Here is a 26,147-nt window from a genome sequence, read left to right on the forward strand (position 1 = left end):
TGATTCTTGATACTTTCAGATTCGATTTCGAAAGCTACCTTACTAAAGTCTAAACAGATGAAGAACACTTCAAAATACCCCAAATTAATTTTATCGCAATGTTGTTTGCTTTGTACTGATTAATATTTTTTCTACTGTATTATCTTCTGCCTCGTGATTTTTCTCACGTTATTTTCACTTAAGCGTAACCCCTGCCTACAGTAGGAGCTCCAATGTTTGCTTCCTTAATTACTCCACTCAATTTTAGCTCTCCAATGTTTACTTGTAACCACCCTAATTTCGGATATTTTTACAACAAAATACCCCAAATGTCTTCAAATTTTGCAGAGAAAAATTACAAACAAAAAAATGTCTTCAAGTTCAATAACAATAACCTAATTACAAAAAAAAGGCGATCTTATATTTATTTAGTCAAGTTTAAGAAATTAAATTAACCAAAACATCATCTTACTTTCGTGAAAAGACCAACCTTGCATCTGTATCTAGAGAGAGATAGACTAACCTTGTCCGAAATGAAGAACAGGACTTGGAGAAATCTGAGAGAGAGATAGAGCAGAAACCCTTTTGACAATTGAAAAGATGGAGTTTCATCGCAATGTTTTTTGCCCTGTTTTCAGTTTTACTTGTTTGTTTTTTCTAGCCAGTGGTTTTGGAAACCCCTTTATCCACGGTAGGTTTGATTTTTCGAAAAATATAAACCACCTTTTTCCGAGAAACAGTGGGGTATATGAATTCCCAAAAACAAATTATCCATATTTGGTGGTACCGTGGTATATGGCATAATAAATACCACTGTATACTACAAACAGTGGTATTTGCTTGCACCTAAATTGGGAATGCAAATTGTACCGTGGTAAATGACTATTAGCCACTGCTATTGGAAAAATAGTGGTATATATCATTTGACCAACCGTGGTTAATGACCCTTTCTGTAGTAGTGGCCTTATTGTAAATATGGATTTGTTAATAGGCACTTTCCATATTAAAGAGATATATATTAAAAGGGTTTTAATATATCAAGTACAAGTACTTGTATGACAAGGACTTGTCTTCTTAAGATAAGACTTGGAATCCTAAGTGGATCCCACTACACACACATCTACATATTCTCAAAGTTTCTCTATATAAGAGAATGAATTTTTAGAGAAAAGGACCATTAGTCTTTCCAGAAAAAGTACAACTAAAACTAGAAGAAAAGCAAAAGTGTTTTGTGGTGTGTTGTGTGGTGAATACTATTAGAAAGCTGAAGACTACGCGATTTGGATTCAGCTTTGGAAAGTTTCTATTTACTGTCAATCTCTAATTTCGGCAGCTTTGAAGGTATTTTTCTTTTAATTATTTTTTTGATCAATACTAGATTAGCATGTTAAATATGTAGGATTAAAGTAATCCAACAGCAATACCATACTTCGTTAGTGCTGTGTGTTGGAAGAGCGATAGCCCAACCATGTTGACTGCCAATAGTCGAGGAACTATAACAGTTCTTGCGCTTGATGCTTGAAGACAGAGTATAGAAGAATGATTTTTGAACAGGAGTTGATTATTTTTGTATACAAATTGTATTGCATAGGGTTGGCTTGAAATGAGCTTCAAACGTATAAGTTGCGTTACAATCAAAAGATTATTGAGTATACCATAAAAAAAAAAAAAAAAAAAAAAAAGATTATTGAGGAGTAATGAAACCTGGATGTAAAGGTTGAAGGCAGAAGCAGTGAACACAAAGAACGAGAAGCAGCATCGAAATCAGGCAAGACTAGTTCTTGGGTAGATATTTTGGGTCGATGTTCCTTGGTAAGGAAGCTTTGACATACATTCCTCCCAGTTTTGTTAATGCAAACCCGTCATTGCAGTATGAGAAGCACAAAAGAAATATGATGAAATTATTCGAGCATGCTTTGTGGGAAGAAGACCTAGTTATGTGTTATGTGAAAGAGGGTGTAACCAAAACATGGCACCTGAAGAATAGTTATTGTTGACATTTAGGGTTTTTTAGAATAGTTTGAATGTGTTTAATTCTTCCTCTCCCTTCATATATGGAGAGTATCCGTTGTAATTTCAAACTTAGTAAACATAAGATTAGCAAAATCAATATCAATGAAATTCAATCTACAATCCTTTCTTATTTTCGCAATTAACATCAATGAACCAAGAGTTTTATATTTATGTATAGACTGTACAGCTTTGTATGTTCTTTTTATGATCATCAAAAACACTTTGCCACAATGGTTAAAAGCAAGCCCACGTGGCAGGAAAAAAACATTAACTTACGAACCATTTCCATTCGAGAGGGTTCGTGCATAATGAACCAGTCAGGTCCTTTGTGATTATGTGGGGGAACCCATATACTCAAATCATGGACCAAAATATCGCCGATATATCTATTGTACACCGATATTGATATTTTCGATATATATCTACCAAATATCGAATTTTTTTTCCGATATATATATCAGAGTTTCTAATATAAAATTTTATATTACCGATATAATCGATATATATGATATTTATAATATATATCGTTTGATTTTTTGACTATTTTTTAATATAAATCCGATATTTCTAATATATTTTCGATATATTTGATATTATATATTTGATATTTTAAATAGTTTTGACTGGTCACAAAAAAATAAATATCTCTGATATATATCGATTTTTGAGTACACCGATATATTAACCGATATTGATATTTTGGTCCTGGACTCAGACAAGAGTGCGTGCGTGCGGGAAGTTTGGCTTGTCTAAAACCTAGAAAAACAGCCTCTCCTCAAAACCAAAAGAGCAAACCAAAAACCCCAATCCCACATTTCCAACATTAAAAAAAATTCCAACATAGAAGTCTCTAGAAACATCCACTACACAACACTTTCTAGTCTAGGGTTGTATTTTATTATCCAATCCCCGTCCTTAAAACACTATTCCGTCACACACCAATAAAAAAAGAGCACGTACGTTCCCTCCGATGGGAAAATCAGGAGGTAAGAAAAAGAAGACTAGTGCTGGAGCAGCGAATCCAAACCCATCATCATCATCATCAGGTAACACCTCAAAATCTGTTATTATACAGAACGGAGTTAATGTTGAAACAACGGACGTAATAATGAAAAGAGCTCATGAATTGAAAGAAGAAGGAAACAAGCGTTTCCAATCCAAAGACTATTCAACAGCACTACAACATTACGAAAATGCCCTTCGTTTAACACCCAAAACCCACCCAGACCGCGCCGTCTTTCATAGTAACCGTGCTGCTTGTTTAATGCAAATGAAGCCTGTTGATTATGAAACTGTTGTTTCTGAATGCACTTTTGCTTTACAAGTTCAGCCACTTTTTTCGCGGGCTTTAGTCCGTCGTGCTAGAGCTTATGAGGGTTTGGGTAAACTTGATATGGCAATGCATGATGTTTTGGCGGTCTTGGGGTTTGAACCGAATAATAGGGACGCGTTGGAGATTGTTGCTAGGTTGAGGGGGACCACGAGGAATGAGCAGGATCTTCAGAGTCGTCCTTCTCCAGCTGCACTTGGTGCTTCCGCGGTTAGAGGTGCACCTATTGCTGGACTTGGTCCTGTTTTGCCTGCTAGGCCAGTGGCCAAGAAGGCGGTTTTGAATGTAGGAGGGAATGTGACTTCACCTAGTAATAAGGTGGCTGAGAAGAATCCACAACTTCGTGGTAGTTTTGAAGATGGGTCTGAGGTGAAGTCGCAGCAGCAGGCGACGAAAACAGCTTTGAAGCTTTCAAAGGATTCTTCTACGGCAACTCCTGTAACTACTACATTGAATAAGAATAACCTCAAGGACGAGTTTTCTTCTGTATTGAAGAAGATTAATGTGCAGGCTTCAAACCCTATGGTTACTCAATGGAGGCCATTAAAGCTTGTTTATGATCATGACATTAGGCTTGCTCAGATGCCTGTGAATTGTAGTTTTAGAGTATTGAGGGAGACGGTGAGTACTCGTTTCCCGTCTTCGAAATCAGTTTTGGTTAAGTATAAGGACAATGATGGTGATCTGGTCACCATAACTTCAACTGGGGAGCTTAGATTGGCAGAATTATGTGTGGACAGTTTGATATCAAAGGAGCAGGGTAAGGAGAAAAATGAGACGTTTGGTATGTTGAGATTGCATATTGTTGAGGTGAGTCCTGACCAAGAGCCACCGTTGATAGAAGAAGAGGAGGAGAGGCCAGTGGAGGACGAGGGTGTGAAAACTGATGAGAGTGGGTCTCGTTCTTCTCCTAAGAGTTCTATATCAGAAACTATGGATACAGAGATTCATAAAGCAGAGGAAGAAGCTCCCAAGGAAAAGGCTGGAGATGATAATGAAAGCAAGGAAGTGGAGATGGATGACTGGTTGTTTGAATTTGCTCAGCTGTTCCGGACCCACGTAGGGATTGATCCTGATGCTCATATTGATCTGCATGAGCTTGGGATGGAGCTCTGTTCTGAGGCTCTTGAAGAGACAGTCACGAGTGAAGAGGCTCAAAGCCTATTCGACATGGCTGCTTCAAAGTTCCAGGAGGTTGCTGCCTTGGCTTTTTTTAACTGGGGAAATGTTCACATGTGTGCGGCTAGGAAGCGTATCCCATTAGATGACAACGCGTCAAAGGAGGTGATGACCGCGCAGCTTCAGCTGGCTTATGATTGGGTTAAGGAGAAGTATGCCCTTGCGGGGGAGAAGTATGAGGAAGCACTCAAAATCAAGCCAGATTTTTATGAAGGGTTGCTTGCATTGGGGCAGCAGCATTTTGAGACCGCAAAGCTACAATGGTCATTTACTTTGGCAAATAAGGTTGATCTGGAAACTTGGGATCCGACAGAAACCATTAAGCTATTTAATGATGCTGAAGAAAAGATGAAGGCCGCTACTGCAATGTGGGAGAAACTGGAGGAACAGAGAATTAATGAACTCAAAGACCCAAGTTCCAGCAAGAAGGATGACTTGTTAAAACGAAGAAAGAAGCAGGGAACAGATGCAGATGGTGGTCTGTCTGGAGGTGGTCAGGCCACTGTTTCCCCTGATGAAGCGGCAGAGCAAGCAGCTGTCATGAGATCTCAGATACATCTCTTTTGGGGTAATATGCTCTTTGAAAGGTCCCAAGTTGAATTCAAACTTGGTTTAGATGGTTGGAAGAAGAATCTGGATGCTGCTGTGGAAAGGTTTAAACTTGCTGGAGCTTCTGAAGCAGACATTTCTGTTGTTCTGAAGAATCATTCTTCCAATGCGGAAGGACTGGTGGGTGAAGATAAGGTTATAAACACTGATGTTCCAGCAGAAGCAAATGGAAAGGATGAAGGTAGTCATGCTTTGGAGACGTGACGCTGGTTAAGCTGCTTATGGTTTAAAGGAGGTTCTCCCACATATTGGTCCTTCTTCCAAGTATTCATGACATAGACTGTTGCAAGATAGGCCTTTTTCCCCTGTTCTGGTAAAACTATGCCAGTCCTTGGTTGTTTGGCCGTGGATTTTTTTTTCTGGAGAAGAGTTGTGAATTTGAAGTGCACAAATCTCTGCTCCCATAATGATTTGATCTCTCTGAGCTCTTCTGGACGGAACGGCTTTAGAGGTGAATTTTAATCATTTCTCTTCTTGTGATTTTATTGAGTTCATTTAGTGTCCCTTTGCAATTTAATAATTAAGTTTTTAATTGCCCTACTTCATCTTGATTGTACTGCCTAATTTAATGCAAACTTGACCAACTAAAGGTGTGGGATCTCTGCTGTTGGGTAATATACTCATTTTTGGATTCAAATTATTTTATGTTATCGATATTTTAGAAATAGTTTCTCATATTATTACGTATGCATGTTCCATAATTACGCAATTGACTGCTTATAGAATAAGCATGATGTTTTATAGGTAGATGTATATCAGCATATATTGTTTTCCTATGTAACATGGACATGCCATTATGTATCCATGTGTCCGTGTCGGACACATATTGGACACATTTTGTATGTGATTTACCTCGATATTTGATATTTCACCGTGTCAAACACTTCATATCCGTGTCGGACACGGACACACATGTAACTTAGTTGTTTTCTCAGTTATACTGACCAAAAGGCTCAAACTTGAATTTATTCTCGTTGGAAACTGTGTGCTATGTTGATCTTGACAATATCTATCTATCCAATAAAATATATGTGTATATATATATCATGTTTTGCAGTCACAATTTCTATTATGACGTTTGACATTTCTAATGTATGCTTCTTATCCTTAATCGGTCAATGATAGTGATGCCTGTTTGGACGTATGTATCGTTTTTGCTCAACCTGTTAAGTAGTTATAATCCAAAACTTGTATTCCAATTCATATACCTTAGGTTGGATGCCTATATATTATTGTACGAGGGAGTGTATACCAGTGAACTCGGGTTATAGAAGTAGAATCATAGATGACATCCCTTGCTACTGTAGAAACCTATTCATTTTTTTTTTTTAAATTTAATTATTATTATTCTTTTTGGAGTGGGGGGTGGGGTGGGGGTGGGGGTAGCCCCTTTTGTATTCCGCGAAAAATGTGTATCATCTGCAATGTGTTATGTTAACAATATTGAGCTTTGGAATCACGTAGTGCAAGCCTTTATGGTGTCAGGTGCATCATTTACTGTTTGGAGAAAGTAAAAGCTTATGATTATTAATGGAGACAAAAGTTTGGAGAGAAAAGAGAGGATACGGACTTAGTTAGTTTCGGTCTTGTATCACTCAATATTTGTGTAAGAAATTAACAAGGTTTTACATACTAGAAACTTACTAAAATTTTTGGGTTATAATAGGAAATAATAGGGTTTTAGTTTGCGGGCCTAGTCCTTAATTCCCCTCAGGAGATGTCCTCATAGAACTCTAACAGAGAACTTATTAATTGGAAGGCTACCACAGGAATTCAATGAATGGGCGTGAGGATTTGTCTTTTCTTGTGCTATTCTTTAGGGAGCGACCCTTCTCCTTGACTGTATTGTCAAAGGAGGGCCAACACATCACTTCCTTTAGGGGCAATTTATATTGAAATATTAAGCATGTTGTCTTACTGAAGCGGTCAAAGGGGACACTTGGGGAAACTAGGCCTCTGTCTGACCCCTGATGACATAGCTCTCGTTGGAGAATGTTTGCGTAGACAACAGAAATTAGAAATGTGTTGGTAGCTAAGTAATTGGGTTGGGAGCAGTCATTTTGAGGAGTTTGCATCATCTGGGGTTAATGTGTTGTATCCTCTGTACTGGCTGTATCTGTTCGTTTGTTGAGGCTCTCTCTCACCTTCTTACTCTCCTCTTTATTTTATTTAGCAAATTACAATGGCGTAAAGGGATCCCTACATGTTGTAGATGTCTTAGGTAATTTTCTCTTCTGTAGTTGTATCGTTTCCATATATCTTCCATTAAATTGTCTTTAAACCTTACTTCTTTCATTAGGTGCAATGGTATTATTAGTCCTTTAATGTGGATGTTCAGTTTGATTTTGTTTTCATCTTAAGATTTTTTCCTGTAAGAAGTCATGGGATTTGAAATGCTTTACACCATATTTTATAATCACTTGAATTTCGGTTCAAAGTGCCACAATGGAGGCATTCTATTTCCCGAGTGCATCAGTAAGATTGAGGATAAATCATGCTCATGTTTGTAGTTATTTGACTGTAGTTGTCTAGTGAAGAAACTGAGTTTTATTTCAAGGTAGTTGGGTCCCACCAGAGTTTACTGGTGTATTTTCATGAAACTTTGACCTAGAATGTTCGTATTGTACCCGTGTTTTGTCATCGTTTAAGAATACACGCTCTTCCAAATCTTAATAGCCCCTATTGTGGTGGTGTAGTGGTGTCTGCTGTTGCGCTTATCCCCTAATATTTGTATCCTCACCAAATCTATGAAAACCAAAGTTCTTTCTGATGCTACACTGAAATGGTTGATAGTCACATTGACATTAAGAAAGATAGACATCATAGACGTTGTTAAAAACATGTTTCGCATATATTATTCTCTATTTCTAATGGTTAAGACGTTCACTTTACAGGTAGAGAATCTTTGGCCTGTTGAGTTTACTTTTTAACCTAGAAAAAGAATGAAAAGAAAAAAAATAATTACTCTGCTTGTTTGTAAACAATTATTTCCTTTCTTTCTGTAATATAACCTGATCACATATGCCTAATGAATCTTTTGGTTGCTAAGTTAAAAGTACTCTAAAGATGATTAAGTTTTGGCAGGAATTCAAGTACTGTATCAGGCGATGATGCAATAAACACGTTCTTCCATATGCCACAAACTTTATATATTGTTATCAGGTAACTATTAAGGACAGTGATAGGATTTAGTCATGTGCCTAATCTGCAATATGCAATTTATGAATGTATTTTATATTGGAGAGGTTAATGATACGCGATCTGAACAAATCGGTGAAATTCAACTGATGAACTAAAAGGTGAGTTGTTTACATAGTATTTTTCACGATGGAGACATGATTACTTACTTGTTTATATAGCTTATAGACTTCTTGAGATAATCTCAGATTATAGTTTTCAATGTTCAAATTTTCGATGATTGTTCAAGTCCTGTATCATCAAATTATCTACATGTGTGACAACAAAAAGGATTTTATAGTGGTAAAACCCTAGAGGCATGCACACTTATTTTTTTGGTCCTGAAAGCTACCTAGGATCTGTGTAGTGTGGATACTCCATATGGAAAATTTCCATGTAAGCACCCTTTAGTAACCTATATTCTACACATGAGAACATACTTCAGTTGGGTAGGAGGGTCAGGTTTATTTGAATGGGATAGTCCGATAGGCATGTCCTTGTTATTTTTATACAGCTTAGACGTTGTTCAGGTCCTTTACAAATCAACTATTCGAGTGTTAGGACTCAGGTGTGCAGCACACAATTATTTTATCAATGTTTATCCCTTTTTCCCCATGTTTATTTTTACATGAAAGGAGATTAGCCAAGGTGTAAGTGTGAGTTACAGATGCTAGGGCTTTCATTTTCTTTTAATGGTATATATATAGTTTGTAGTAACGGATGGGAGAGTCAGTGCAGTTACTAGTTACAATTGGTTCCAAGCATCAGTTTGGTACATTTATGTTTGCTCTATAGTTTTAGAGTTCTAGTGCATAGGAATTGATGCTCACCGCCAAAACATGGGACTCTAGATGTAGACTTACGTTATTTTTTGAAAAAACTATAGAAGAAAAATATGTAGAGGAAATATCTTGGTCAAATGTCGGTTCACATGAATGTACCTATGTTCTGTTTGTCATTGAGGTGGGGAGATTGAGGCAGATATTACCCATCAAATCTGGGATTGGTTACTGAATCAGATGGTTGTTTTGGCATTCCCAAGTGCTCATTATATGTATGGCTAAGTGAAAGCGAGTTTTATCAATTGATAATAGGCCTAATGATGCGCATCAAGAAGAATGCTGCAGAACTGAGATTTATGTTCACAGTATGGGTGTACAGATGAGTAGTGTGGGTGGGGGGGGGGGGCGGCCAAGAGAAGATAGGGATATTTTATGCATGCCCCAATCAGCCGGAAGAGTCTCATCTTTTGTATGCTACCTAGGTTTACAACTGTTTTATATGTACAAAGTCTAAATGGAGAATTTTAATGTCGTTGAAAAATTCAGAGGATGAGTTCATTCCATCGAATGCCTATATATGTCATTATGTCGAACTTCAGTGATCTCAAATATGTATGGAGGAGCTAGTTGGGATAACATGTCATTGGTTGGATGGTCTGTAGTAGGTGATTTGAACTTTACAAAATCGATAGCCTAGAAGAAACAGGAGGGCATTTTATTCATAGAAATATATTAAAATACTGATAATAGTGTAGAAACATCAATGATCCATAACCTCTTTTGAAAATGTTCTACTTGATTTTCATCTTTCTTTCCAGGGTTGAAGTTGCTACCTAGGTTTATGGCTAATTTTGAAGAAATCAGAGAGATTGTTCAGTATGTTAAAATCCTCTAACCAGTCAAATGTCTTTTCAAAATGTCAAACCATCAGTAATCAGCATGTGGTTTGAGCTCCCTCTGTCAATCCATAGGTAGTTTTCATGTTGAGTGTATTAAGCGGACCTTGCATATCCTTATATATGTAAGCTATTAGCCATTTAGGATACAGTGCGGCTTAAATGGTACTGGATGTACGTCTGTGCTTATGTTAGATGACCATAATTTTAAATAAACATACGACAAAGCATTGGAGGTATCCAAAAATGACTATTACTAATTTATTTGCTGATTTCCTTCATTGTACTGTGCTCAGTTATTAATTAAGGTGGTATGAAATGCAGATCTAGTATTAGAGTATGTGACCCTTCTTCAATATACTCGCATCTTATTGTCAAAAACTGTTTCTATTGGCTGATAATAATCTTATTTTACTTTTATTTTTTTTTCTTCTTAAATTTTTTGAAAACCCTTTTGCTTCTTAGTGAACAACATATCCTGTAGTTTCGTTTGGATTCTCCCACTTCAGGGATTGGGGTATAAGCTTGCTAGAAAGGTGATCAGAAATAGTTGTTTTCAGGTTTGGTGTTTTAAATGGGATTCTCCCATGTGGACTGTTGAAGTTAAGCTTTTCTGCTGTTCTGGGCTTCTGGCTGACAGTTCTTGGAGTGTTAGCATGTGTGGTTCCGTTATCCATGAGAACAAAAAGGTTGTGTGATTTTGTTTCTTCGTTTTTCTTTTTCTTTTTCATGGAAATGAAAAGATTTTGATTCTTTTCTGCACACAGGTTTGTGCTTGCCAAAGATATGTTGTTTTTTATTTCTTCTTGAATGGCTTTATAGATAAGATGCGCTTGTGAATTTGTTTGTGATAGTAATCAAGTTATGTTATTTTCTCTATCGAATCTAATTGATTGTCCAATTTTTGTATTATGTCTCAAGTGCATCATCCTCATTTTCTGCGAACAAGAACAATGAAGGGCATGTCAATGTTTCTATGATGAACAAAATGCTTAAACATTTCAGATCTGAAACCCTTGACTCCATATATTGTTGGTACATTGCACCAATATACACATAATCAAAGATTTTTCTTTCTTTATAGTATTATACACATATTTTTTGTTTTTTTTTGGTGGGGGGGGGGGGGGATGGGGAATTTGAATATTGCAGCTAGGTTAGTTGTGTTGGCAGTTTTGGCCGTACAATTCAAGGCGCCTTACATCCTGTGTAGCTGGTGTATGATATAGATACCTGACATTTGTATTTTCTGAAAGGAATGGGATGTCAGTTTTTACATGTTTACATATGTAATTGTGATACAGTATGTCCATTTTGTAGTTTCACTTTCAGAAAAGAGATTAAGGCAAACTATTATTTGTTCTGCCTTGCCTCCTCAGTCGTTGGTGTTTGTTTACATACATAATTGTGATACAATATGTCCATTTGTTAGTTTCACTTTCAGAAAAGAGATGAAGGCAAACTATTATTTGTTTTGCCTTACCTCCTTAGTAGCTGGTGTTTGCTTTGTTTTTTTTTTTTTTTTTGAAGCAGTTAGGGGTTAGGCGGACCCCAACCTGTATTAGAAAACCAGCTTATCCTCTTTGGTACATCATACCCCTAGCATCCTCCTCCACTATCACATTTAACTCATACGCTAGCGGAGGAATGCTATAAAAGGTGCTTTACATCATACCGCTGGTGTTTGCTTTAGTTACCTAACATTTGTATTTTCTGAAAGGAATGGGATTTTCAGTTTTTACTTGTTTGCATAAAATGAAATCCAAGATGTACGTTTGTAGTTTCACTGTCCGAAAAGGGATGAAATGCTCATAGTTAGCCAATTCGGGCCAAAAATGATGTTTCAGAGGGTGATATAAATGTTGAAATAGATTCATTAGAATATTGTCTCCACTGTATAAGCCTTTAGCCATTAGCCGGAGCTTGATCAGTGACTGTGTCTTTCCATTTGCCTGTTTGTATCTCCTATGTCCTTGGGCAAGCTATATCACCCAGAGAGCAAAATACAAGCCCATGGCATTATACATAATTCCACTCTAAAAATAGTTTCTAACATGGGTACTGTGCAAGTTAATGTATCTGACTATCTGGGTATCTAAACCGTGACTGAATTTTTATAAGAAAATCAATCACTGGCAGACTGACTTTCATGTTTTGTGTGTGATTGCAAGCTTACAAGCTATCTTTCTTCCAATAGTAGGTGAGGGACCTTATATCTTGAAAGTCCCTTCTCATGTTTTGAGGTCTACGATGGTGTTTGCTGACATAGTGGAACTAGGGGTTGAGGGGTGTGATACTTGTGGTAAGCTACTTTCTGTAAGCTCTTGGTAAGAGCCACCTACTAAGATCTTGGAAGATCGAAGCTACTGTGGACACATAACAGAGGCGTTACAAGGATTAAGAGACGTTCTGCACTAAGTTTGCAGATGGGGAGACAAGTCAACAAGGAGACAGTCAACAAGTCTTAGGATGTTCTCTACTTGTATAGGTGTATATACCTTGTCAGACTACGGTTGATTGAAGTTGAATACAAAAGAAATAATCTGTATGGGTGAAGCTTGCAAATGTACGGAAGGAGTTGCGGACTTTGGATGGTATCAGTTTTGTTGGCTTTCTGGGAATCCCATAAAGCACGGATGAAGCAACTGCACCCAAGCAAATACTAACAGCTGACGACTTGCCTGTGTGTGTTGACATCCCAGTATACTTTTTAATTTCCTAAGTCAGCGAGTTTGAAATTTGGAGAACAGAAGGTCCAAACTGATGTTGAATGCTCATGGACGTTCTGATAACTAGAGTAGATGTATTACACTTCTATTTCAATTGAAGTAAGTTTGGAAAACTATGAAAGAATTCATGGGCTTCAACAACACAATACTCTAAGCATATGATGAGTGGAGATCCAAGCTTCTGAGCTGCTAAGGCAATACTATCTGACAATTTCAATTTGATCATATTCTCTTTAGTTTACCTAGTTTACCAGTTGAAGTTTCTTGAAGCTAAAAAATGATGGAAGTTAAAATGGGAACAATGTAAGCCATGTATGGTGTATAGGCAGAGCACGCTGTGCAGGTCCTGCTCCTCTATGTATCTATGTAGAGTGTTGATTGTGCAACAGTGTTTTGAAAGAAGACCTCTTATAGTCTTATCTATATATATTAGAAGGATGGAGCCGGTTATATGAACTCCACCACCAAAAGTGGATTTATAAAATGAATTGAGATATGATTTTTGGTGAAAATAGTCTTCTCATAATAGAGAATCTTCTTACAAAAAATTAGTCAAAACTAAAATGTTTAACTTTATTAAAAGTTGTTTTGAAATTTGAAAAATTTGAATTATTGGATAATTTTATAACTTCAAATGTGCTGATTTTTTTTAAAGATGATCTATATGATGGAAATAATATCTCTATCAAAAATCAGTTTCTAATTTATTGTTTTTCGTGAAATTTCTTTCGAGTTCATATGAGTGGAATTCATATAAAACTGGCTGGTAGAAATATAGAAAATCTGCTGTTAAATAGGGCTAAACTATAGGCTTCCAACTTTGGGGTCCCTCAATATGGGTTAACAGAAAGAAAGAAGCGTGACACTGACATTCGTACAGCACACTCAAGCAATCTGGGGAAAGCTAATACAACTGGACAGCATTTGCTATTATGAAGTCTGCAGAGAAACTAACAAACAAGATGTTTCATTAGCTTCTTTGATAGGTCCCGCTGTAATGCTGTAATGCTTTTGTCCCTCTCCTCGAATTCGGGATTGGCTTGGTTAGAGATGATCGATGCAAGTAATGTAACATATATACTTACTGTAAAAGCCAAGATTCGAGTCACAAAATGACATCCTATTAGTAGGCTAGCCAAGATTGTAAAAGAAAAAGAGAAATTATTGAGTGATGCACTGTTTCTTGAATTTTGAGCAAGTTTTCCTTTGGATTTTTTTTTTGGTAACAAGTTTTTTTTTTTGTGGATTACACTACCAATTAAAGAAGTTTGTGGTCTAATGTTAAGAGTATTTTTAGGTGAGATATTATCCTAGTATCAAATACCAAATTTTTAATAATTTGGTGTTTTTTTATTTTTAAGAGAAATACATATGGATGAAATCACTAAAAAAAACACCAAAATAAACACCAAATCGGCCAAAATTTGGTATTTGTTTTGGTATTGTATCAAATCTCTCTCGCGATATAATTTTTTAAACACCGTATGAGTTTGGGCTAGAGTGTGGACTTCAATTACGCAATTTTGTGAAAATCGCGTGAGATTTGAAAAAAAAAAAAGAAAGAATAAAGTTGATGGCATCTCACGATTTTAGGAAAACCACGTAGATTTGAGCTTTTAAGATGGGCTTTAGTAGTGCGGTTTTGAAAAAGTTACCTGGGCTATACGTGTGGTTTATTCAAAACCGCGTCATTTGATATCGAATATTTGATGTTTCTCTTGAAGTTGGTATTTTTTTATTGGTTAAATTTTTTTGTGTTTTTTTTGTTTCTCTCCTAAAGATGCTCTAAAAACCAATTGCTTCTAATTGCTCACTAGATTGATTAAAAAAAAAATATATATATATATATATATATATATATATATAAAAAAATTGCTCACTGACTAGGAAGGCCTGTGCTAAGTTGCTAATGTAAAATGCACTATCATAATTTGTGCAAGGAAAATATGCCGTCAAATTAAGTTGAAATTGATCTATAATTTGATATAGTTACTGTTTCCCCGGATTAAAATCTTAGTTTCGTGCTGCCACCGTAAAGACTTTCTTCCTATTATTCTTTTCCTTTTTTCTTTATATTTTTTTGGAGCTCTTCTACAGTGCGCAGAGTGCACCCCAATTAGTGGTACTGCACACCCATACACCTGCGCACCCTAGCTTTAGCTTTTTTTTTTATTATATTGGCAAAACTCAAAAGTACTCGAGATTTGTCATGCAATTTGGCAGACAGGAGCCAAAATCTAGTAGAATGCATTAAAAAATTTAAAATAGGCTTTTCGTTGAGCTTTGCCGGTCACCCTATCTATATGAACAAAATTTTAAAACACACAAAACAATCCTTTTTATAACAACGTTAACTTTCATTACACTTTCTATAGTCTATGACTCTATGAAATGACAAGAGCATCACAAAAGACTAACCCTTCTTTTACACCGAGGAAAAACAGGAGCTATTTACGGTACCACACAAGGTCACACTGGCATATCAAATGCAATTATTGCCTAATTAGGTCTTAAGCTATATCGCGATTGGAGTTGGTATTATGGTGTTTTCCACTGCCTTCATAGCCTCAAATCTAGGTTCCTTGGCCTGGAATTTCAGACCAGCATAAAGCTTCATGTAGTCATCGAAGACAAATTTTGGGTACATCTCCTCAGTCTCTGCATCCACCAATGCCGGTGCAGGGTAGATCACAGCATCACTTCCCGGATTATAGAAAGAGGCAATTGACATTCTGTTACCGTCAGTCTGAGCAATCACGCGGTGTACCACACTCTTATACTTGCCATTTGTGATCACCTACAATAAAGAGAAGTTTATGCTATTAGTCTCAAAATTTTAAATAATGTCTATCATGGTAAAACTAAAAACAATGCGTACCTCAAGTTGATCACCGAGATTAATTACGATGGAGTGGCGCATTGGTGGAACATCGACCCATTTACCATCTTTGAGAAGCTGGAGGCCACTGACCTGATCATCCTGGAAGAGGAGGATGAGGCCACCAGCATCAGTATGGGCTCTTAGGCCCTTGATGAGCTCTGGGCGTGGGCATGGTGGGTAGTTGCTGACCTTTGTACCGAAGGTTGGTCCTTTGGATCCATAGAAGGCATCCTTAAGGTACCCCTTCTCTAGCCCAAGGTTCTCACAGAGCAAATCCAATAATTGCTCAGCTAATTTCTCTATTTTCTTCACAAATTCTTTCATAGCACTCCTGTACGAATTACAAGAAGTGTACACAGTACAGTTAGGCCAAATTAAGTATATGCTTCTTGCCAATTCAAGTTATAGAAAAACAAAGCGCTGCTCTTATTTCAAGCCTCAAAGTCTAGTCGGATTTTTATGTTTATTTACTAACTACCAACTGCTGAGTACCTAGCATACTTTGACATTTGAACTATATACTACTATAAACGTTCTCAAGTCGGTATTGTTAATATAAAGGGTTACCTGTACTGGTCATCAAGATCAGGAATCTCAGACATGTTTGACACAGGAAGATGGCGCAAGTAGAAGGTACTCTCCCAGTCCATGTCATTTATTTCTGAGTCCACCTCCCCTAGACCCTTGTTTGCTACCAGTTCCTTAAACCTTTGCTCCATACATTTCTTGTAGTGCTCTTTTGTAAGAGTCTCAACAGTGTCCAATAACTCAGTAGAGATCCCATGATTCATTAACTGAAATCAACATATAAAAAAAACAAAAATGAAACCAAACACACTTTAAGTTACATAATTCCTGCAAATATGTACATGTAGAAAGTTCGTATATATACAGTTTATAAACTAGCAAGCACAAATGAACCAAGTCAACAAGTAATTATCTGAGAAAACTCAAGACATCGACAAGGAAAATGGGAGGAGCTAATAACAACTGGTTTCTACCTCAAAGAAGCCCCAGTTCTCACAAGCATCTTTAATGATCTCCATGGTTTCTGCTCTTTCTTCACCATTTAGGTTCTCCATGTTGAGAACTGGGAAGGACTCCATTTTTCGCTCAAGATATATTATATCTTCTGTACTTGAGAAATCTATGCTCTTCTTCTTAGTCTATCTGTCTATGTGATGTAGTGGTGGTGTGCATTTTATAGGCAACTTAGAAGGGTAAAATAATAAAATGGATGATAAAGTGAAAAAGGAGAAAAAGAGTTCTATCACTATCCAAGCAAGGTTGGGAAACAGAACTTGTGGTGCACGCATGGGAGCTCATCCATTGTTTGGGGCCCCATATTAATTTTGGACCATGACGACAAATCCACAAGTGTATAATGTAGTTGTAGTCTTGTAGATGCCTTGATTGTAATTCGGTAATTCCTTTCTCCTTGGGTAAATTGGTACCCCACCTCGTGGCAGCAGTACTCTTGCTTACTTTTTTCAAAGAATCAAAGCTAGCTTTTGATTTTCTTCTCGCATGCGCTATTTCTTAGGTTTGTTTGCTTGTGTGAACTGTGAAGGTACAGAAGACAGTGATTAGCTAGCTACCTCTTGCCTTGATTCTCGCCTTGGTGTCTTGAACTGGGTAGTGTACTACTATTCAAAGTCTAAAAAGATCGTTTGTTTCTTGTGCTAAGTCTTGAACTGGTCTTTAGATGGGTTTTTTTCTTGTGCTAGCTGCTAAGTCTTGAGCTGGTCTTTAGCGGAAAAAAGAAAGAGTCTTGAGCTGGGTAGTATTACTAGTATACAAGTATACACTAGCATTCAAGTCTTAAGATAGTTTTTTACTTGTGCTAGCTTGAATATATTTGAATTTTGGACTTTGGACAGAATTCATTTCAAGTCAGCATTATGATGGGTACTTAGTCACTTGATATGTTGTTCAAGATTTAATGGTTTGATGAAAATCATTACAATAAACACTGGTTGTAATAACTATGAAAAATAAATGACAATATCTTAAAAATGGAATTTAGAATTTTAGACTATATATTACCATCAAACGAATATATCTAGCTAGAAAGTTATAAAGAAAATAGAAGGGAATAACGATATGATTAAGAAGTCATTTGACGTGAAAAGATAACTTTAATGCAAAATTATATAAGAGGGAATAAATTCCAGTTGCTCAAGAGGAATTCATTTTTAAAGTCAATCTAGTCAATACTCAATAGATCTTTTGTCCTAAAATATAGCTATTTTTTTAACATGTACTATCTTCAGCCTTTGACGAACGCACTTTTACAGTCACGGCTGAAGTCTTGGTCTTACACCACTGTACCAAGGACAACCTCAACTTCTTTGAATCTTTGTTCTTATACATATATACTATTCATTGTTCATTGCGTGGAAAATCTGTACTATATATCAGAATATTGAATGTTCATTGTGCTAAAACTTGCACGTAATAATAATGACTTCATACCAGCTCTCAACCGAGTTGGTAAGGTTAAGGCCGAGTCTAATGGTTTGGTGTGTCAAAACACCAAATCAAAATAGTATAGTGTATAGAGTTAGCGGATTAGCCGTTTGCAAAAGCAATGGTTTTTCTCACAGCCGTAAGTACCTATTGTGTACAGGAAATTTTTATTTTGACCCTCCAACCTGCCATTGTCAAATACGTGTGGGAAAAAAAAAAAAAAAAAAAAAAAAATCTAGCTGCCACACAGTGTGGCGTGTAACTTAGCGATTTCTTCTACCCACCACTTATATTGGCGTGTAGACTTGACCCTATTTTGTTAAAACTGGCACTATAGATAGGTAAACTTATATCGATAGTGTTGGCGGGTTAGCGTTTTGACGCACCATTAGATTAGAATTTCCATAATATTTGGTGTTTTGCCGTACCATTAGACTTAGCTTAAGTCCAATGGTGGTGCGCCATCGCACCAAACCATAATAGTATATTGTATAGAGTTAGTGGGTTAGCGTTTGCAAAGGCAATGGTTTTTCTCACAGCCGCCATTGTAAAAGGCACATGGGAAAAATAAATAAATAAATAAATTCTAGCCACCACACAGTGTGGCATTTAGCCTATATTTCTTCTACCCGCCACTCATACTGGCGTGTAGACATGATGCTATCTCGTTAAAACTAGCGTTATAGATAGGTAAACTTATACCGATAGCGTTGGTGGGTTAGCGTTTTGATGTACTATTGAATCAGAATTTCTGTGATATTTGGTGTTTTACCGCACCATTGGCCGGACTTAGCCTAAGTCCAATAGTGGTGCGCCATCGCACTAAACCACAATAGTATAGTGTATAGATTTAGTGGGTTAGCGTTTGCAAAGGCAATGGTTTTTCTCACAGCCGCCATTGTCAAAGGTACACCACTACAGAAATGCACATTACGGTAGGTCAAATGGTATATACCACTGTTTTCCCAATAACGGTGGCTAATAGTCAATTCCCACGGTAAAGATGGCTTTTCTAATTTCGGTACAAGCAAATACCACTAGTCTCGTAAAATAGTGGCATATAATATGCCATATACCACGGTACAACATAAAATTCCTAATTTGTTTTCTCACATTCATTTACCCCACCGTTTTTACAGAAAAAGTGGCTAATGTTTTGCCAAAAAATAAACCTACCGTGGGTAAAACAATCTAAAAAGAAAATAAAAAACCATAAAAAAGAAAAAATGGGAAAAACTGTCTAGCGCTAAAACTTCTATCGACACCCTCTTTTCAACTAGCTAGGGTTTCAAGTAGAGTTTTGTTTCATCTCTCCCCAATTTCGGTTATCGATCAGGTATTTGTTTTTTTCTCTATCTCTCACCCCAATTTCTAAAAGTTTGATTTTCTTCTCCAATTCAAATAAAGCCCAAAATTGTAGTGATTTCCATTGGTGAGAATTTTGATAAAAAAATTGTTTCTTGTTTTGCCGCAAGGAAGGGTTAAGCCCACTTTTACCGTCAGTTCGTTACACAAAGACTATTTGTTGGCAATTGCTACTAAAGGTAATCCAATTTTGTCATACGCTTAACAGCCAATTTTGTTTATGTTAAGCATTAGTTGTTTTAGTAATAGGTCATAAACCTTGGAAAGTTCAGTATGAAAGCTACTGGATGTAGGCTGTATTTCTGTTAGTTTTGATTAGTTTGTACTAGAGATAAACTATTGTGATCTCTAATATTCCTTGGTGGAAACCTTAGAGAGTATTTGATAATATTCCAACTGTTTGTAGTATTTCACCATTTCTGTGAAAGGTATTAAGGGTCGTCTTAATCGATTACCATCAGCTTGTTTTGGTGATGTGGTTATGCCTACTGTTAAGAAAGGGAAACCTGATTTGAGAAAGGAAACCTTGGCGCCGAAAGAATTAACCTGTTGAGTAGTAGTTTTGGATTGGATGCTCAGTGCTACAGAATATATAGTGGTATCTAGTCAACAATTATATCCCATGTCTTCGTTAGGCTATCATTTTTAGATAGTGTGATTTTTTTTTGGTAAAAGTTCGAGAGTTTAACTGTAGAAACCCCTTTACAAAACTTCACACCTATTCACACCACCCAAGAAAGTTGTATATTCTTGTTTCTCAAGTACTTTTATTACTTGTTTATCTAATCACTTGTGCATTGTGTTAAAGCAGTTCAAGACTAGTGTGTTTAGTTTTGTTGGTTAACTTTTCTAGTACTTGAAAGAAATGAGCTAAGTACTAGAAAAGTTTTAGAATTTACTGTTGAAGAAGAAAGTTTAAACTTACTTGGGGTGTTTTGTTTCATGAAAAGAAATGAGGGGCATGCAGTTTATATAGTTACTTTGAAACAAGCTCCTGAAGTTCATTATATTGGTGATGACTTGAAATTGGAGAGTGATGATGGTATTAGACATGGAGGAGGAGCTTATGGAACACTTAATAAGTTTAATAAACCAAGGTACTTCTGAATTTTACCACATTCTTGTTTCTTAAGTGTTTTGATTAGTACTAAAATCTATTTTGATCATGTTTTTATGTTTTTTTTTCTCAATTATGTGGGAGTATAGTATGTTTCTCAATGTGTTTAATGTCACTCCCCACATACACACACACACTAACATCTAGTGCCCTTAATGCGTATGAAAAAGCAAAAATAAGATAAATTACAAATTTATATGTGGGGATAAATGTACTCATTCATGATGTGTGTAAGTGTGAGAATTTGACTTACATACTTTTTGTTTTCAAATAGACATTCAGGCATTGGTTTTAATTCGTTTACGTATTCTGAGGTTTCTAAGTTTGTAGAATTAGTTAATTTTAGTTTTCTAGTGGCAGTTTTAATGTGTTAGAAATATATGAATCTTAGGTCATAGCACCCCCCCCAATAAATCATACAAACTTGTAGGTGTAGCATGGTTCTAGTGGTATTGTCATCGAGTACAGCTTGCACTTGAGATCACTGTGGATTATGCCTAAACTTTTTTTTATCCATTTATTGAACTCATCAATACTCAATTTCCAAGACTTTGTGGAGTTTGGATTGTTTTATGAGACACACTTAATTTGCATTTTCTTAAGAAACAGGAACATTTCCAGATTAGGTCAGGGATCTTATCTGAATCGAGTTCATGATTTTCTGTTGAAGTGGGTTTTAAAGGGGGGAAATTATCTGAAGCTGTATAGCTATCATTACTTAATCAATGGCTTTGTTGTACTTGTAACCACTCAGCAGGTTTGTCATACATATATCTTCGGTTTATTGTATTTTGACTCATTTTCCATGTGTAAGGTCGAACTATTTCAGTGATATTAGGACTGGAAACTTCTATTCATGTCTAGCATTAGATTAATAAGCATTCGCAGTTTAGAAACTATTGGTTGGTTAGCTTCTAAGATCAACTTCAGTAGCAGCTTGATCCTCGGGAAAGTGTTTGTTGTGTAGCGTCACTAGAACCATGAATTGATGCCGACTTGAAAATCTCCAGCTTCAGAAAGTAAAACCGGTTGGTGTCAATCCACCCTTCTACTAAGAGGAATTAAAAAAATTGGTCATGACACTGTTATCTAATGTAAACCAATCTGGTCGATCTGTAGGCAGGAGGTTTTCCAATATAATCCACTTTCACTTTCGTGGCCTCCACCGATTGAATAAGTGTGTATCTTGTCTGCATATATAGATGGAAGATTTTATCTTGATGCCATAGCATTTATTATTAATGTTAAATAAACTATTTATACATCTTATAATGTCATGACTTTAATGATTTTCAAAGGCAGAGAAGCTTTCTAGGAGACAAGAAGTGGCCAACGTGGTTTTATATTTTTCAGTCCGAACTGCAACTACCCATACTCCAAAGTTCTTGGGTCTTCCTCTAGGGGCATGGGTTGAGGAAGGTGGACCTGAATTAGTTGGAGAAGGAATTGTTATTGGTTTTGTTGACACTGGAATTGATCCAACACACCCCAGCTTCTCCGATGACATTTTTGAGCATGTTTTCCCGGTTCTTGAACACTTTTCTGGTATCTGTGAAGTCACGAGTGATTTTCCATCTGGTTCTTGTAATAGAAAACTGATTGGTGCTTGTCATTTTGCTGCATCCGCTATAACAAGAGGAATATTCAATGCCAGTCAAGACTATGCTTCACCATTTGACGGTGATGGTCATGGATCGTAAGTTTTTCTAACCACTATATCATAAATGTGTGCAAAACTACATAAAGATAGTACCAGTGATAGTAAATTGCAGCACTTTTCATTGCCTTGTATAGAGTTTTAGCCGATGCTTAATATGATGATGGATTGTCAATTTCCATTAATTAGGCGTGTTTGTTTTTGTTAAAGGTCATCGCGAAAGTTATAATCCCGAAATGCGGGCATACGGCTTCCATTCTTGGCGGGAACCATGGGATTCCCTGTCATCGTTCTTTGGGCATCCCTTTGGCAAAGCAAGTGGCATGGCTCCTCGCTCACGATGAATTCATTTTTTTCTCACAGTAATTAATTTGGATATATACAATTGCCTATGGACTGTGATTTTTTTCTTTCTGAACACTACAATACAAGTATATATGTCATTAGAAAACCTGATAACTGTACCAGATCTGTATAGGGTAAACTCTTATGCTGAGAAAACCACTGTACTCTTTCTCAAATGAAAAACTATTTGTCTAGGTTCTTGTTTAAGGCGTATTTCTTGTTACTATTAGATTACATTTTTACATGTACTCTTTTGGTGCAATCAATTTTTTTTTCTACCTGAGATTTTCTTTTGCTAATTTGCCTCTTTGAACGAATCATGTAGTAGAATACATCTTATTGAACTATATTATATGTCTTTTCAAGATCTATAAAGATGGAAAATATAAATTTAGTAATGTGCCTATAAAAGTTAATTTATATGGTATGTATAGTTATTAGGTGTGTAGGTTGTGCACGAGCTGGTGGCTGGTGCGGTGATTGATTGGATACATTTAATTGCACGCCATCCACTGCTATCTAACAGCAAAAACACAAAATTTTATGACCATATCAGCTGCCCTACTTTGTAATTTGGAAAGCTTCTCATCTTCATTGTACAGTAAATAAATAGTGAAGTATTATTTCCATGTCAAAGTTTGATGTAAGTAGACATTTTTGATGGTCTGAAAATCTGTTTCAGCATTTCGGTCTACAAGGCATTGTACAAGAGTTTTGGAGGCTTCGCTGCAGATGTTGTTGCTGCCATTGACCAGGTACACATGTTGATTAATTCGTTATCTATGAAATCCATGAATATCTAGTGTTGGTTGCAACTTGCAAATACAAACTTCTTTACATAATTTCTTTTTGCAACACTCATTGTAGTTTAGATTTATATTATTTATATATATAAATGTTGATATAACATCTAATTATTATTTCTAGTTATCAACATGAAGTTATCTCGCTCCTTATCAACAAGAGAAACATAAAGACAACTTAGTTACCCGCTAGTAGTTTGCTTATCCTATTTAGATATTAATTGTTTATAGCTGTTCGAAAGCGTTCAAATTTCAATAACATATTGATGCTTCTATTTGTGTATGAGTTGTACATTCACCAAAGACTATTGAGTGAGTACTATCGGTCAGCTATAATCACTAGGTGCAGCTTCTCTGCAAGTGCATTTGATGCATTTCCTTTTTTTTTCCCAAGTACAGATAATAAATCACTTTTAACATCAATGCACCTCATTAACGTTTTGGGTGAAGTCTTCATGTTGGACACCTCATATTGGTGTCCAACACGCTGTATGTAGCTCTGTCATTACTTGGGATAAACTCACGTTTCTAACGATGATCCGCAACATTCCAAGATGCAAATGATTACTTGTCATCCAAATTTTTTTAACTTTATCTACAGATAACTATGGAGACCCACCTTTTACGATAAAAAAAAAAATGGATAAATAAATAAATATGGAGACTCATCTAATGGTAGCATCTCTCTACGATGCAAATTAATCCTTGTACTCCACGCCCACGGACACACATGCATGCACAACTATATATTATAAATATGCATTTTGTAAGATCTTATATTTTTCTTCATTGCCATTATTATATCCCCAGGCTGCCCAAGACGGGGTAGACATAGTAAGCTTGTCAATTACTCCTAATAGATGCCCTCCTGGTCTTGCGACATTTTTCAATCCCATTGATATGGCCTTACTCTCGTTGTAAAGTAGAAGTAGTCATACATTAACATTCTCTGTTTTGTGTTACTCTTCATTAATTATTTAGTTATTATATTACCTTTTGATCTTTGATCGTGTATATGACAAATCTAAGCCTCAAAGATACATACACACAAGAGGAACTTGATGTTGTTCAACTTGAAATTCTTAGATTCATTCAGCATAATGGAGCGTTCGAGCCAAGCATTGTGTCTTAGCTAGGTTTTGACCCTTTCCAGTTAAGATTCGGTACTTGGTTGATGTTTTAGATGGAACAAGTTGGTCATTATTATTTTGATGTTTTAGATGGAACAAGTTGGTCATTATTATTTTGATGTTTTGGCCGGATGGAACAAGTTCAAACTTCTTTTTAGCAATTCAATGTCTAAATTTATTTATTTTGTTTGTTGCATTATGAATTGTTTATTTGAACAATGTGTTTTTAAATCCAATGTGGATATGGTGAAAATGGACAGGTTGCAGGTTCTAAGGTTGAATATGATGAAAATTGAATAATTAGGGGTTTTATTTTTTTATTTTTTTTAAATGTCTATAAACCACGGTTTTTATCCAACCGTCGTATATATCATCACTATTTCCCATGGTTCACCGCGGATAGGGAAAATTGTAAAGACTATTAACCACGGTTCGGAAATCCTAATGCCACTGTTTTAGCTAAAACCGTGGTATATAATATGTACTTTTTACCACGGTTTTGTTAGAAGTATTTGTCACGGTGGTTGTTACCACGGTTTGAAAACAGTGGCTAAAAGCTTTTTACCTATATGAGCTTTTCTGTAGTAGTGGCATGTGGGAAAAAAAATAAAAAAAAATCTAGTCGCCGCAGAGTGTGGCGTGTAGCTTAGATTTCTGCTACCCGCTACTCATACTGGCGTGTAGACTTGATGATATCTCGTTAAAACTAGCGTTATAGATAGGTAAAGTTATATCGATAGCGTTGGTGGGTTAGCGTTTTGACGCACCATTAGATCAGAATTTCCGTGATATTTGGTGTTTTGCCACACCATTGGACTTCGCCTAAGAGGTGCATGGTTCGGGTGTTAGTGTCTTACTCATGCCTCTAGTATATATATATCCATTGAAAAATGCTAGAACTATATGGTGACGAAATTGTGTGAATGAAAAAAAAAAATGGGAAAATATACTATTTCATTCTATATACAATTTGAGAAAATCAGGCTTCCAAATTACCTTCTATTTTTTAAAAATAATATACAACTTGGTCACATCACCTAAATCTGTGGATAAACTAGAGGTCAATTTCTTAGGGCATCCTCCTATTGGGGTGCAAAATTACACCTCCACATATAGGCTCCATGTAAAGGTGGAATTTGAGCTGAGCGGTTCTGGCTCGGTTAGAGCTCGCTCGTTTAACGATATGGGCCGAACTCGAGCTGAAATTAAAGCTTGTATAACAAATGAGCTTGATGAAGCTCGACTCGTTTAGCTCAAATAATATCTTTGTAGTGTAAAATAACCAAGCTACTCGAGCTCGCTCGTTGCTCAATTTAAGACTCGTGTAATAAACGAGCCAAGTTTGAACATAATAAAGTTCGGCTCGTTTAGCTCGAATTCCACCCTTATCTCTACGTATAGTAGGTGCCATTAGGATTTTACAACTCCAATTATATACTATTGTATAGCCTATAAATATCTACATTTTTTTTATGGTGAAAAAAATGAAATAATATCCACACTTTATAGTCCCCAATAGAAAAGTGTAAAAAAAAAATTGGATTTTAAACTCAGACATCAGTGTCTGAGTTAAAAAATTTACAAATTATGACTTTAGAACTAGAAAGGGAGTGACTTAAATTGACATCCGAAATTTTTTTTGTTCGGATGTTGGTTAAAGTGTCGCCCGAGCTATTTATCAACTAA

The 26,147-nt window shown here is 36.2% G+C and overlaps 2 protein-coding genes and 1 pseudogene across 9 annotated transcripts; 2 read left to right on the forward strand and 1 right to left on the reverse strand.

The window, feature by feature from the left end:
• The first annotated feature begins 2,731 nt into the window (after window positions 1-2,731).
• PHOX2 (Octicosapeptide/Phox/Bem1p (PB1) domain-containing protein / tetratricopeptide repeat (TPR)-containing protein) lies at window positions 2,732-13,111 on the forward strand. Of its 7 annotated transcripts, none has more exons than XM_086582265.1 (3): window positions 2,732-5,561; window positions 10,526-10,654; window positions 12,163-13,111. In XM_086582265.1, the coding sequence occupies exon 1, from the start codon at window positions 2,963-2,965 to the stop codon at window positions 5,312-5,314; it is 2,352 nt and encodes a 783-aa protein (XP_086438391.1). In that variant the 5' UTR covers window positions 2,732-2,962; the 3' UTR covers window positions 5,315-5,561; window positions 10,526-10,654; window positions 12,163-13,111. The 7 variants fall into 7 exon arrangements, with proteins under 7 accessions (XP_086438391.1, XP_086438392.1, XP_086438393.1 ...); XM_086582266.1 differs by lacking the exon at window positions 12,163-13,111 and adding an exon at window positions 8,195-8,409 and having other exon boundaries at window positions 10,526-10,849; XM_086582267.1 differs by lacking the exon at window positions 12,163-13,111 and adding an exon at window positions 8,195-8,272 and having other exon boundaries at window positions 10,526-10,849.
• A 1,896-nt stretch (window positions 13,112-15,007) lies between these two features.
• Window positions 15,008-16,812, reverse strand: LOC147475298 (1-aminocyclopropane-1-carboxylate oxidase-like). Its single transcript, XM_086582899.1, has 4 exons — window positions 16,577-16,812; window positions 16,143-16,369; window positions 15,573-15,906; window positions 15,008-15,491 (listed from the first exon to the last, which is right to left on the reverse strand). The coding sequence occupies exons 1-4, from the start codon at window positions 16,679-16,681 to the stop codon at window positions 15,210-15,212; spliced, it is 948 nt and encodes a 315-aa protein (XP_086439025.1). The 5' UTR covers window positions 16,682-16,812; the 3' UTR covers window positions 15,008-15,209.
• Window positions 16,813-20,351: 3,539 nt separating this feature from the next.
• On the forward strand, window positions 20,352-22,227 carry LOC147475299 (subtilisin-like protease SBT2.2 pseudogene; annotated as a pseudogene). Its single transcript, XR_015209714.1, has 3 exons — window positions 20,352-20,506; window positions 21,136-21,283; window positions 21,825-22,227. The product of XR_015209714.1 is annotated as a subtilisin-like protease SBT2.2 pseudogene (transcript).
• The last annotated feature ends 3,920 nt before the right edge of the window (window positions 22,228-26,147 follow it).

This window comes from Coptis chinensis, chromosome 9, assembly GCF_015680905.1.
Source record: "Coptis chinensis isolate HL-2020 chromosome 9, ASM1568090v1, whole genome shotgun sequence".
NCBI classification, from domain to species: domain Eukaryota; kingdom Viridiplantae; phylum Streptophyta; class Magnoliopsida; order Ranunculales; family Ranunculaceae; genus Coptis; species Coptis chinensis.